This window comes from Astatotilapia calliptera, chromosome 4, assembly GCF_964374335.1.
Source record: "Astatotilapia calliptera chromosome 4, fAstCal68.1, whole genome shotgun sequence".
NCBI classification, from domain to species: Eukaryota; Metazoa; Chordata; class Actinopteri; order Cichliformes; family Cichlidae; genus Astatotilapia; species Astatotilapia calliptera.
In genome coordinates, this window is record NC_137425.1 from 1,137,029 (window position 1) to 1,150,549 (window position 13,521).

At 50.0% G+C, this 13,521-nt stretch overlaps 1 protein-coding gene and 1 long non-coding RNA gene across 2 annotated transcripts; one reads left to right on the forward strand and one right to left on the reverse strand.

Annotated features, from left to right (window-relative positions):
• The first annotated feature begins 8 nt into the window (after window positions 1–8).
• LOC145428205 (uncharacterized) lies at window positions 9–632 on the forward strand. The gene is made up of 2 exons (XR_013908432.1): window positions 9–173; window positions 406–632. It is a non-coding gene; the product is annotated as an uncharacterized LOC145428205 (long non-coding RNA).
• A 1,016-nt stretch (window positions 633–1,648) lies between these two features.
• On the reverse strand, window positions 1,649–9,386 carry casc3 (casc3 exon junction complex subunit). Its single transcript, XM_026163861.2, has 12 exons — window positions 8,977–9,386; window positions 7,609–7,633; window positions 7,467–7,522; window positions 7,144–7,374; window positions 6,878–7,026; window positions 6,497–6,670; window positions 5,466–6,346; window positions 4,908–5,081; window positions 4,656–4,754; window positions 4,375–4,541; window positions 4,020–4,227; window positions 1,649–3,474 (listed from the first exon to the last, which is right to left on the reverse strand). The coding sequence occupies exons 1-11, from the start codon at window positions 9,160–9,162 to the stop codon at window positions 4,081–4,083; spliced, it is 2,289 nt and encodes a 762-aa protein (XP_026019646.1). The 5' UTR covers window positions 9,163–9,386; the 3' UTR covers window positions 1,649–3,474; window positions 4,020–4,080.
• Window positions 9,387–13,521: the final 4,135 nt, after the last annotated feature.

Below are 13,521 nucleotides of genomic sequence, written 5' to 3' on the forward strand. Positions count from 1 at the left end.
TTACTGCACCGAGGAAAACTGGGGCGGCCACGAGGACACAAAGGGCCCAACGAGACCCCCCAAACTCCCACTGAGGAGCCTGAACCCCAGACTGCAGAGGGACAGCTGTGATGTCCATTTTGATCATTTTTCACATTCACTTGCTTCTGTCTGAGATGTTTACCTCTTTACAGGTGCTGATTGACACCTGACTCACTGCATTGCTCTCATCATCACTGTTATTCATGGAAAACAAAAATCTAAATAAATGAAACAAAATATGTGAATGCTGGCTGCAGCAAACAAAAGACAAACACTGAGGCTTCAGAATAATTAGTGCAGAGTCAAACACTGACAGCACGCTGGCTACTTTTTATATAAGTCTGTGATTTTATGATTCTGCCTCATTGTGGCTCTGCCCATCAGCCGCTCTGTCCTGAACACCTCAGCGACACCTGATGACACCAGAGTGGACCGACAGGATGTGAGCAGACTGTTCTGGATCCACCGGGCTCGCCCAGGAGGCGTCCTGCTCAGATGCTGGATGATTGATTTGAATACATCTGAAGAGCTGCTGGTGCTGAACCCAAATCCCTCCTGAAGCTTCTGCTGGATTTAAAATTATTTAAAAAATAAATAAATCTAAACAGTGAGCATGTTTTAGGTTCTTTATTGACCCTCTGCGTGGATGACGTTCTCCACATAGAAACAGAACCAAATCAATGCAGTCATCATCATCACTGTAAAACAACTGCGGTCACAAGGTATGTCCCGATTCATAGGCCGATTACATCACAGCCAGGTGACAAAGGCTGTCCCGATTCGAAGACTCCTCCAAACGAGTCCTCCTTTTCCCCAGATTTGAAGGATGGATCGGGTGTGTCCTTCGTGGCCCACCTATCCCAGAATTCAGTGTGGCCCAGCCAATTCCAGTTTCCAACAATGGCGGCAGCCTTTAGCGTTAATGTTACTCTTATTAATCTTTCTGGGTCACAAAATAAACGTTTAACATATTTCCTGGTGAGAACGTAGCTGTGTAAACTTCAAATGTCTGCTCTGTTTATCAAGACACCACATATTTGCAAAAGTACTGCGACGTTTTCAGGGATGTCTGTTACCCACCAGCTCGATCGCTGACCGGGAGCTCGAGGGTCACTGGAGCCGCCCAGACTCCCGGCACATCGCTTTCAAACCCCCCGCGGTCTTTTTTCTGCTCAGGTTAAACGTGATGTATGAGTCACTTAAACAACCTAAAAATGTTGTTTGTTTTTTTCAGTGTTTCATTTGTTTGTGAGTAAATCGGTGTGGCTGAGATTAAAGTTCTAGTTTTCACACAGCTGAATAAACGTCAAACAGAAAACTGATAAACAGAAGTGTGAGACGGTCGAGTTTCCTCCGGTGTCCTGTTATATTTTAGATAGCAAGGAGCAGACGGCGAGTTTATTAAACTCCACCCAGACAGTGGTGACGCTGATCTGAAGGTTCGACCGTCCCGTTTCACAGCCGCTCACTTCAGGCTTTCTCTGAAGGATGCAGCCTATGAATTGGGACATAGCTACAGTGAGCAGTGTGGGCGGCTCGGGTCAAAGGTCACAGCAGTCAGCCCAACTCCAGCTCTGCAGGATTTATTTGAGAGAAGAAAACAAAGAGAAAGACCCAGAGAACAGGAGACGTCTCTAAACTTTATTGAAACATCTGTGGACATTAACGGTTGGAGCTGAAGCTACCGTCACAGCCGAAGGCCTCCTCTTCCTCCTCCGATGAAGGTGAACGAAGATCAGAGCGGTGTCGTTTCTGATGCAAGCACCAAAACCCCGACTTCCTCCCACTGAATCCGAGCCCCGCCATCAGAGGAATCCCCCCAATCAAACATCAGCACGGGGATCAGGAACGATTAATGTTCCTGTTAAATTCAACCTGTTTTCTCCTGACGACCCTGCTAACGGGCTGAACGGCAGGCGTTTCTAACGGCAACTCGCTTCTGTCCTCACCCATCAGTCAAACAACTCCCCGAGTTTAACGAGAGGAGGAACGCTAACGTCCGACCATGAGCTCCCAGAACACGGAGCGCAAACAAACAGAAACATGACAGCCTGGCGTTCATCATCAAGTTTTAGCTCGAGCTTCCTGTGTGCAGAAAACAAAGAGACGAGGCGGCACGCACCCCCAACAACAACGATAATAAACCCAAAAAAACAGACGTGAGAACAGAGGAAACCAAACCCACACGGCCGCTCTCCATCATCCATCGATTCGCTCGAGGTCCCTGCCGAAGCTCCTCTAAGCCTATTAGAATGTTTCTACTCTGCAGCTTCTATTTACACGTACGCCTGCACAGCAACACGAACCGCCTCCACCTGCCCCAACTCCCCATCGCAACAGGAAGTGACACGTGTACGCTCAGGAGGGCAGACAGCCGCACGTTAAAGGGACGCGGCGCCGTTACAGGACTCGAGGCCTTCATAAAGGATGAAGGAAAGTTCAGCTTAATTCAACTTAAACTATCTGATGTTTAATCTGCTAATTATTCTCTTCATTTATCACAAAGTACATAACTCTTCTTTTAATGCTGGACCCTAAACCCCGCCCCCATCACAGGTCTGCAGTTTGAATCTTTACGATAAGGAAAAACGAGAAGCTGGAATTATTTTCCTGAAGCTCAAAAACACTCAGAAATGTCAAAACCATCCGTTTAAACAGAAACAAGTCGCTAAACTCAGTTTATTCACGAGTCTCACGCGTCTGCGTCGCACGTGTGAGACTGTTCTGATGGAACACAGCAAAATATCCGGATTATAAACATTCAGGAATGTTTGAGTGCGTTTAGCTGCAGTGATGCTGTCAGAGAGAAGCTCTGGATTTGATTCAAGCTGTTTTTGTTTCCTCCAGGTTTGAAGTCTCGTTTAAAGCTTGAACTGCAGTTTCACTGAACGCTGAAACACACGCGACGTCTCGCTAAACTACGGCCGTCCGAACACGGAGGAAGCGATCTTTGCTCTACCTGCACCTCTGAGCGCCCACGTGAGTTACCGCACCTCTATAAAGTGTTATTAACCGTTTATTACATGTTTATCTGCTGATTACACGTTAAAGTTAGAGGAATGAGCACTGAGCAGAAGCCAAAACAAGCCGAGCTGTCTTCAAACTCTGTAACTGCGACGGATGGACCACGACGCGTCCTCCTGCAGGAGGAGCGCCTGACGCAGAAATCCGTTTCCAAGATTCAACAGAAAACAAATAAAAATACTCTGAGAGCACCGACAGCGCCGAGGTCGACTCCTCGTCAACTCGTCAGTCCCATTTTGCTCAAAGATACAGCATCGAACCGCCGACCCGCCCGACTGCTACACGGGCTAAACAAAACAAAAAAAAGGGGAGAAAGTCTGAATCCACCAGTGATGCTGTGGGCGGAGCCTGTCTCCATCCCGCCCTCCCTCCTTTACCATGGTGGATGTTTTTGGACCGCAGCTCCTCACCGACCCGCCCACCTCGCTCCTGCGGACAGAGGGACACACGAACATCAAAGAAACAAGAATCATGTTTGTTTTTGTTTAAACGACTTGATTAGTTTAAAGCATGAAACTTTGATAACGAGTCCTGGATCAGTTCTGTGCCTGCGCATCGTTTCGCTCGTTTCTCCTCCGTCACAGTTCTTACTGAGGCTACGTCCACACGTACAGTTGGGGGAAAAAAAAAAAAGGATCTGCGTCCACATCTAAACACAAAAAACGAAGTCAAACGCTGTGAAGAACACGCCACAGCAGCCGGTGGCGATATAATGCAAACCGTGTCAACACGTTGGCCAATCAGAAGTCTGTAAATTTGACCTGAATCAGTGGTGCACATGTTTGACGATGTGCGGCTAACCCTACGTTTTCCTCGTCAACACGTGAACCCAAAACGCTGTTTACGTGTGGACGTAGCCTGAGCCTACAAAGAATGACCTGTGCACTTCCTGCGCCCACCTGTAGGGGGCGGCGTTCCTCGTTCGCATTAGCCTCCTAAAAACACCCACTACTCCCCCCTCAGGTGTTACTCACCTACAGTTTTTGGACCAGAGCGAGGCTGAGATGGAGTGGCAGGGAGGGGTGAGGGGCAGAGTCACTCTGAGGCAAAGGGCACCTCTGGAGGGGGGGGCTTGACGGTGACGGGCTGGGATGTGCGGCGGGGGGGCGAAGGCTTGGGCTGGGCCTGCTGCTGCACCGTGTCGTAGTACGTCACGCCTCCGTAGGTCACCTGGGTCTGACCCTGCAACCAATCAGAGAGCTCCTGGATCAAACTTTCACTCTATTGTTCCTGCACAGAACACGACACTGGCCACAAACTGAGGCTCAAAGACAGGAAGACAGCCAATCAGAGTGAATTCCACGCCACCTTTTAAACTGACATCAGTACCTGTGGGTTTGGGTACATGGTGGGGTAGGGGAAGGTCATGACCCCCGGTGGAGGGTAGAAAGGCGGTGGCAGCAGTTGCTGTGGTTGCCCTGGTGAAAGAGACACTGGTGGGCCTCCGTATAGGGCGGGGTTAGCGATGGGGCCTCCTGATTGGTGGGGATGGAGACCTTAACAGAGACGAAGACATGAGGTCACTGCGTGACAACATCCATTGACCTCCTAAGACCCGAACTCTTTCATGCATGTTTCATTTCTCTTTGCTATTTGCAAACTCCACCTACCGGGATGCGGGATGTGCATCTCAGGCTGCACCAGCATGCCCTGTGGCGGCATGGGGGCGGGGCTATCCCCGTGGGCATAGATTGGTCCCTGGTACGACACTGAGACAGAAAATGACAGCAGGTTAATCACAGCGAGGCGACGTTTTCTTCTCCAGCAGCTCGTTTTCATAAAAGGACGCTGCGGTGTTTCACAACAGCTGGAAACTGATGTGACGTAGCCATGTGGTGCTGGTCACGTGATCTTAGGCTTACTGGGCTCATAGTAGTGTCCCTCCATCACTCCCAGGTGCATGGGCGGCGCCGGCTCGGGCACGGCTCTCTGTCGCTGGGAGGAGTAGCGTTTGGCCCGGTTGTTGCCGACACCCATCTCCTCGATGCTGGAGAACTGCGGCGGGCCGCTGGGCATGTGCAGGGGGTTAGGAAGGCCTGCGGTCAGAGAGACTGGTTTAACGACAGACAACCACACGCGCTCAGGGGGCGCCAAATAACAGGGCCCAACATGGAGCCACATTCATCATCAACAACATTCAAATGTTGACACTTATGGAACACGTAAGATTTAGTCTGCATGAGAATTCAGAACAATGACAAAGTTAGAAAAAGCCAAACATCTACAGAGAGAAGAAGAATGTGAGACATCAGGAAGCTGCAGGTGTTTCAGCCTCACAGGGACCAGAGATCACTGAGGTGTAAGACTGCTGTAGATATTTGTTTTGGCGCCGCCTCAGGTGAAGCTGTTCAGTCAACATTTAGCATGAACCACCTGACTCGTGAGCGCCACCTGTGAGGTGACGGTGTAAAAGCGCTCACCTCTCATCTCAGACCGCACGTACGAGGTCGGGCTCCAGCTCTGCCTGGCCAGATTGAGTCGAGCCACGTCCTGGTCCAGCTCCGTCACACCTCCTCCCGCCTGGCTCGGCGCGTCGCCTCCACCCGACCAGCTCTTTCCCCCCACGTTGCTGGGAGAAGAGGTGTTGCCCCCGGCAACGGACTCCTCCACAGACGCCTGTTTACTGCCCAGGTCTGCGGGACGCGAGCGAGTCCTGCGAGCCAGCGAGTAAGACTTGCGCTCCACTGGCCGCTCGGCGGGAGGGGAAGCTTCCCGATTGGTCGCTGCTGCCGACTGAAGGGAGGGGTCGGAGCCGGAAGAGGAAGCGGCCAATCCTGATGCAGATCTGTCCGTGCCGCCTCGCTGCTCCTGCTGGCGTCTCGGCGATGTGGACTGGTAACCGCCCGGCTGTGGCGACGCTGCCGGCGTTACGGCGCCAACGCTCAAGTCCTGCTCCGTGGCCCCTCCCTGACTGACTGTAATGTCCTCAATGACCACAGAGGGCGCCCTTCCTCCTCGCCCTCCTCTGACACCTCCCCTTTCCCCTGTAGGCTCCGCCTCAGCCCGAGGACCCGGCCGCTCTCGGTGGTGCACCAGGGGTGCGTTTGATTCATTGTTCCTGTAGTGAGACGAAGGTGGGGGGTGCAGGTTACTCTGGGGTGGTCTGCTACGGGAGGGAGGCGGTCTGGAGGGGACGCCGCTTCGCTGTGCAGAGGATGGCGACGAAGAGGAGGGGTGGACAGATGAAGGTGGAGGAGCTCCTCCTCGGTTCAGACCTCCTCCCCTGTTCTGCCAGGACCGGACGGGCCGCTCGCCGCCTCCATCTCGCCACCGTTTGTCTCTGCTGGGAGACAAAGTCGGTCTGCAGGAGACAGAGACGGAGGTGAAACATCAAACCAACAGCGGCTACGCTCGTTACAGGAAGTGTGATGACCTCACTCAAAGTGACCCGCGGACGTCCCAAAGCTCGCAGCTCTGGAGACGTTCAACGTTCAGCCGACACGCCGCTCACCTGGGCCTCCGCTGTCTGTACCCTCGGTCTCCGGGGCCGCCGCCGTTTCGGATGTCGTAACCATAGATTGCGATCAGCTCCTCGCGGCTCTTGGGCGCCTGCTCCTCCTCCCTGAACTTGTCGTGCTCCCAGCGGCCCTCGTCTTTCCACAACTTCCTGTTTCTGCCTTTCGGCCTGAAGACAGACGGAGAGGACATAAATGACATCACATCGATGAGGTAACAGCAGAGAGGCTTTAAAAACGAGCCCTAACCTGCGCAGAGTTACGACTGACCCGTGCAAGCAGTGACGCAAATCTGTGGGCGGAGCGTTCCAGCCCGTCTAACTCCTCCCTAAACTCTCAGCGCTTCAGTTTGTCAGCGTGCAGCACGTAGCTATTACCTCTCCTCCTCCTGAGCGTGCCCTCTGACGTCGTGTTCGAAGAACAGACCCTTCCTCGGGATGTACGCCGGGTTCTTCCTGTCCTCGTCGTCGTCCAGCTGCTGCCCCGGTTTGTCCCCCGCCTTCGTCTCCGGGTCGTCCGTCGACTCCTGTATGAAAGTTCAGATCAGACCAATCAGATGGCAGCAGGTACCGTCTTTAATCCCTCCCCTCGCTCTTGTTACCCTTCTGCCTGAGCAGAGGCTCACTTCCTGTTCCTGTCTCACCTGTCCGTCTCCGCTCTGTCGCTCTCCTGCTAGGTTTCCCTTCTCCTCTGCTTTGCTCTCCTCTTTGCTCCGCCCTCCAGCCTCTTCTTCCTCCTCAGCTTCTCCGCCCTCCTCCTCCTCTCCCTGCGCTCCCTCCACAGGCCCGTCTGTAGTGGGGGGCTGGGGCTCGCTGGCTGCTGCTGGAGCTTCCTCGTCGCTGTACTGCTCTGCTTCCTCTTCCTCCTCCACTCCCTGAGGAGGACACAGTTTTAGGAGAAACACTCCCTAAAGAGGCTAAAACGTGACGTCACAGCCGAGAGGAAGCGGCGAGTCGGCGGTCGTACCTCTGAATGCGAGCCGTTGTCCTCGGGGTCGGCGCTGTCGTAATCTGAGAGGACGGCTGAAAAACAAAGAGGAGTGAAATCACCCGACAGCGGCCTGATTTCCCAGATTGTGACTTCAGAGTGGTGCAAAGAAGCAGCTTACCTTCTCCAACGCCGTCTTCACTCTCCTGCAACGACAAACAAGAAAACCAACGTTAAGCTCCAAAGCGCCGAGGATCAGACGCGGCTTTGTGTCAGAGCTCTGCTGCGAGTGCGTCACAGAGCGCCGGGCACGTTATTCAGCCGTACAGACCACCAACAGCACAGCTCGGATTACTTCAGCAGAGTCTGAACGCAGCTCAAAGATCAAACGTCTCACAGAGTCAGTCTCTTCAAACCGGCGCTCGGTCTGATCTCACGCCAACAGCCAGATTCACTTTGTGTCTGTGCATCCGGATAAAAAACAGGATTTACCAGAGTGAAGAGGAAGGTTTATGAGAAGGTGGTGAGACCTGCTGTGATGTTTGATTTGTAGAAGGCAACTGAGCGTCAGAAATGAGCGACAGCTCGGAGTCAGAGAGCGTCTGAGCATGTGCAGAGGAGGGAGGGCGGATGATGAAAATGGAGCTGCCAGGCAGGAGGAGACGAGGTTCATGGATGTAGTTAAGGAGGACATGCAGAGGGGTGGAGTGACAGAGGAGGATGCTGGGAAAGGAGGAGGTGGAGGCAGAGCTGCCGTGGCGACCCGAAGGAGAGCAGAGATCAGATGAAGCAGAAGCCCGGAAACTGGGAACCAAAGTAACAGCGCTTAAACACAGCAAAGGTCTGAAATCACAGGCAGGACTCACATTTCACTTCAGCACACTCATCAACAAGCCTGCTGCTGATTGGTTCTTACTAATCTGCTGTTTGTTGTCATGTAAACATCCTGGAGCCAGTAAACCCGCCTCAGGCTGCACTGCGCTCGGACTGAATCGGTCATGTTTCCCCTCGCTGCGGGGACCAAAAACGGCAGCCAAACACCACCACAGGGGCCCGGGATGATCTCAGACAGACCCACGGCCACAAAATGGAGGCTCAGCCCAGAGCCTCTCTCAGACCTCGGGTCACGCGGAGGTGCGTGATGCAGCCAGCCCGGGGGTCCCGGACATCACTCTCACACCTTGGTGTTGTGTCACGTTTGGTGTCCGTGTTAGTTTGAGCCTTTCCGGTTCGGACACAAGCGCTAAAGCGAGCTACTCTGTCTGTTCCAGCCCGAACCGCCAGGCTGCCCGAGGTCATGGACCAGAACCGTCAGACGGAGCCGTTACCCGTTTCCTTCGAGCTAACGCCGAACAAACACCGAGCTGTCTGTGGGACTCGAACACGTCACCTGCTGTTTTATCCAGGGTTCATTTCCCACAGTGACCCGGGCCCGGAGCGGGTCTCTGGCCCGGAATAAATGCTCTAACGCCGGAAAGCTCGGCTCTGATCTCCCGCCCGGGACCGGGCGAGCCCTGGGAGCTAACATTAGCCGCTAGCTGGTACTCACACACTCGGACTCCACGTCGCTCTTCGCCGGGACCCGGCTCGCGGCCGGCTCCGCCGGGTCGGGCTCCCGTCCCCGGGGCTTCGAGGACGGGGACCCGGACCTCCCGCTGTCCGAACCCGACCCGGACTCGTCGTCATCCTCGCTGTCCTGGGACGCGCGCCTCCTCCTTCGCCGCCGGTCCGCCATCTTAGGACTCGAATGGTTGGAAACGGAAGAAGAAGAGGATTATGGGTATCCGAGTTCTTCTTCAGTGAGACGATTAAGAGCTTCTTTTTCTCTCTACCGCCATCTACTGTTTGTAAACTTTTACTAACACGCTTGAAAATGCGACAAATAAATAAATAGAAAATAAAACGTAACTTGTACAACAGAAACGAAACAAAGTGGGTAATAAAAATCTAAAGAAAAACAACAAACAGAGTTCTGCGGGTCTGACTTTAGTAAAGTAAATGTATTCAGGTAAAAGCACTCAAAGTATTTAAAGTATCTGGATGTGCAGCTGATGGATGATGCAAAGCTTTAGCAGGATTTTTCTGCAGGCAGGCGGTGGTTCTGAAACGTGAGCGTCTCCCCTTTATTTTATTTTATTTTATTTTATTTTATTTTATTTTATTTTATTTTATTTTATTTTATTTTATTTTATTTTATTTTATTTTATTTTAACGTTTAGGTCACGCTTATATCATGTTTGGCTTAAAGCTGAGCTGTGAGTTTCAGTGTTGTTGTACTGTAGTAAGATCTACATGTTTGTAGTTTGACACAGCAACAGGTGACAAGCAAAAGGTGATATTTTACAGGTATGTACCGGAACCTGAGGAACAGGTAAGACGTCAGAGTAGCGCGTTTCCGTCGGTCACCACTGGACGGCGCTGCTGGCTCAGAGCAGAATAACCTCTCCACAGTAAGTCCGAGGCCTCAGGGAGCCCAGCACTGCATCTGTGCTTTTTAAGGGCGTGCCTGTTCCAGACAGCAGGTTTAACCTTTAGTTTGACTTCCTGTGTGTCCGACCGTCTTCACCTGCGTGCTGTTCCCTGTCTATTTCCTATCCCCAGTTAGTTCCCACTGTTTACACAGACCTGAGTTCCCTTCGTCCCTGTCAGTGTGTCCTGTTGTACTCTCTGTTAACCCTGTGATGCACATTTCTCCACACGTAGGACACTTCTGCTGTTGTTTCTACAGTTGAGTTTATTAGGAGAGTAAATCATCGTGCTAATAAGCTGAAGGGAGACAACAGTTTCACAGCTTTAGCTCATCGATAACGTCCAACAGATAATCGAAGGCTGTTGTTTTGCAAAAGTGTAATGTTGAAGGATCCTGACCATTTCCTTTAGTTACCTTTCCCCCCTGTAACAGAACCTTTACTTTGAAAATTAGGAATTTCCTGACACTCTGTTCCTCGATTAAGAAAATAATTGGCCTTTCAGTGACCCCAGAATACATGCTGGTGTTTGTCAGCTGGAGTGACAGAAACACAGACACTGACAGACTCGTGGATGACTGGCTTTAAATGCGAGCGGGTTAACTTCAGTCTTATAATCATAATTAACCACACACGTATATTTTAACACAAAAGGAGTGAAATCACGAATCAGGTGAACTCCTGCACACTAGGTCGACCGGTAAATTGAGAGCTTCGCTTTTACACTCAGCTCCCTCTTCACCACGACGGACCGGTGCAGCGTCTGCATTACTGCAGCTGCAGCCCCAATCCGTCTGTCGATCTCCGGCTCCCTTCTCCCATCACTCGCGAACAAGACCCCGAGATACTTGAACTCCTCCACTTGGGGCAGGAACTCATCCCCGACCCGGAGTGGGCACTCCACCCTTATCTGGCTAATATTTTATACTCTCCTAAATATATATTCATTTAAACATTCTCGTGCTTATGTAAAGCACTACATGGATTACAGTGTAAAAAAGCCCAGCAGAATATTTCACTCTGCAATCAAATACATCAGCTTTCACGTGGCTCTGAACAAGAAAGCTGGAGGTTGTGATTCAGCTTAACAGTGAGGTCAAAGCTGTGAGTGACTGATGTGGTCACAGAGCGTGGAGCTGATGCGCTGTCCGTGGTGCTGAAATGATAACGCTTTATTCTGAATGCAATGAAACTTTCTGTTTTATGAGAATGTATTAAGACGAATGCACGATGAGAACAAAAGCAGCAGCACAGTTAGAGCAGAACATAAAATGTGCCTGACGTCCACGCCTGCGCTTCCACGGCCTGTGGCGTTCAGAGTGTTTCAGGCACCAAAGCTGTGGACTTGAAAATGTTTCTGTTTAACGAGACTTCCTGTTGAAATTCTTACTGATTATAACTTTCTTTCTTTTTACCTTCTGTTCTTTCATTCTTGTCTTGTGTGTTTAAGCTCAGTTTGTATTGCGATCAATTGCATTTTCATATATGATCGTTTGCTGTGATTATTCTGAGCTTTTATTTCTTTGCACGGTGCTTTGTTATGTCAAAGTGTAAAAATACTTTATAAAAACTTTACTTAGTAAATGTGCTGAAATTGTTCTAAATATAATATCAACAAACTTCTGTCGCGGACTCTCTGAAGCTCATCTTTGGAAACGTTGTGATGTAGTGCAGCAAAAACTATGATAACTATTAACCATAAAGATGAAAAACAAACCAGGTGATCGTGAAACAGGACTTTTACAGGTTTGATCCCCTGAACCCGAAGAACAGCAAAGACGTGACACTTAATTTTGGTGAAACCACCACTAGATGGCGCTGTGGCGGCGCTGCTGCTGTTTTAGACGAGAGCAGCAGAGTGTTAGGATGCCTGGGTCGTCGACCCAGGGTTTTTGAGTTTACGATATTATTTATACTGTCTAGTTTTTGGTTTCTTTAAGTTCTGTCTTATGGCTTAGGTCTCTGTCTTCTTTAGTTGCTCTGTCTCCCCTATCACCTGCATCCCCTTGTCTAGTTCGCGTCTATGTGTATCTTAAGTTCCTATATCCCCGTGTTCAGTCAGTGTTTGTGTCTGCCCTGTTCCCACGTCTCTGTTCCCTTTGTAGTGCCTGCTTATGAGTCTGTGTCTTTGTTCAGTCTGTGTTATGTGTTTCCTGTTTTACTTTGAAAGTCCATGTCTGATGTTAATGTGTCTGGTTTTGCTTCCTCTTGTCTCGTTAGGCCTGATTTGCCCCAGCTGTGTTTCCCTCCTGTTACCCATTCCCTGATTGCTCCCTCTGTGTATTTAAGCCCAGTGTTTCTCTGTGTTTGTGTTGTGATCTACCGTTTACCAAGCTGTGTGTTCTGTCTGTCCTCCGGTATTAGTTTATTTATTTTTTTTGATCGTTTCCAGTTATGTTATATTTGAGTTTAACATTAAAACGGTTTTTGAGTTTACATCTGTCTCTGGAGTCTGCACCTTGGGTCCTTTTCCTGTCTGCACACAGCCGCACCTAACACAGAGAAGCTGCAGACTCCAGACAAACAGCTCAGAGTTTTGCACTTTAGTGTAAAAGTCAGTTCGACATTTAACAGATTTTTTCTTGTAACTATGGATCAATTATTCTTTGTTCATTGCCCATTAAATCACCTGCTGAATAGAAAAGTGCAGTTCAACCACCGATATTAAACAAAAACTGTTTAACACTGAAATTATCCAATAATCTTTGCAACATCTATAAAAACGAACATTATGGTGCAACAGAGTCTCCTAACAAAATCCTCAACATTCAGGAAAATGAAGAAGTGCAGAAAAAAGGTTTGACAAACTCATCACAGTGTAACTTAAAGCACAGTGCTGCCTCTCACTGAGGTCAGTCAAGTCTGGGTGAAACAGGGTCCATGCAGCTCGTAAGCATGTATGCAAATGTTCATTACTCAGTTGTTTTTAATCATGCTAACAGTTGAGAAGACTGATTCACGACTGCATGTGGATCAAAACATGGTTAAGGCAACAGCAACTTTGGTAAGTCCTGGAAACGTAGTCTTTGGCACAGTCTGCATCCAGAAGGCAGCAGGATCAGACGCTGCACATTGCTCCTGTATATCAGCTTGGAAATACACAAGTCCCATTTGCAGAGAACCTACATCCACCCATTTACAGGCATTCCTGTAAGAATGCAGGGATATTCTTCAACAGAAAGGGATTCTTCATGAAAAGGTGGAGCTGAGCTTCCAAAGCGAAGCCATCAAAGTGATCCTTAAAGTTTTCCCTCAGTTTTTGTGCAAATGCAGCATGTGAGGTGATGTTAGCACCCTGGATTTCTTTCCCTGAGGGGAAACGTGCACCGTCCTGCTGAAGATGCTGTTTTAAAATGTCAAGTTTTCTCTGAACAGCTGTTATCACACACAGAGCTGTTCTTTCATGATAATCACAAATGGAAATCACTGAGGTGTGATGTCAGCAACAATGTTCGTCTGATCCTCCAGAAACTGCAGGAGCAGATGGCCTCGTGACTTTGTGGGCTTTACATGTTTTACCTCTTTAGTAAACTTCTGCAACCTTACGGGTTGTGTGAACACTGCGCCGTGTTTGATAAGCAGCAGTCGTTGAACCGGACCTTGTATGGTTGATGAGCGAAGGTGCA

What these genes read in the sequence shown, in the direction of transcription:
- casc3 (XM_026163861.2), bottom strand. Translation starts at nt 9,162, where the DNA reads ATGGCGGACCGGCGGCGAAGGAGGAGGCGCGCGTCCCAGGACAGCGAG. An exon ending in GCGACGTGGAGTCCGAGTGT is followed by an intron (nt 7,634 to 8,976) that starts GTGAGTACCAGC and finishes TTGTCGTTGCAG; the next exon opens with GAGAGTGAAGACGGCGTTGG. An exon ending in ACAACGGCTCGCATTCAGAG is followed by an intron (nt 7,375 to 7,466) that starts GTACGACCGCCG and finishes TGTCCTCCTCAG; the next exon opens with GGAGTGGAGGAGGAAGAGGA.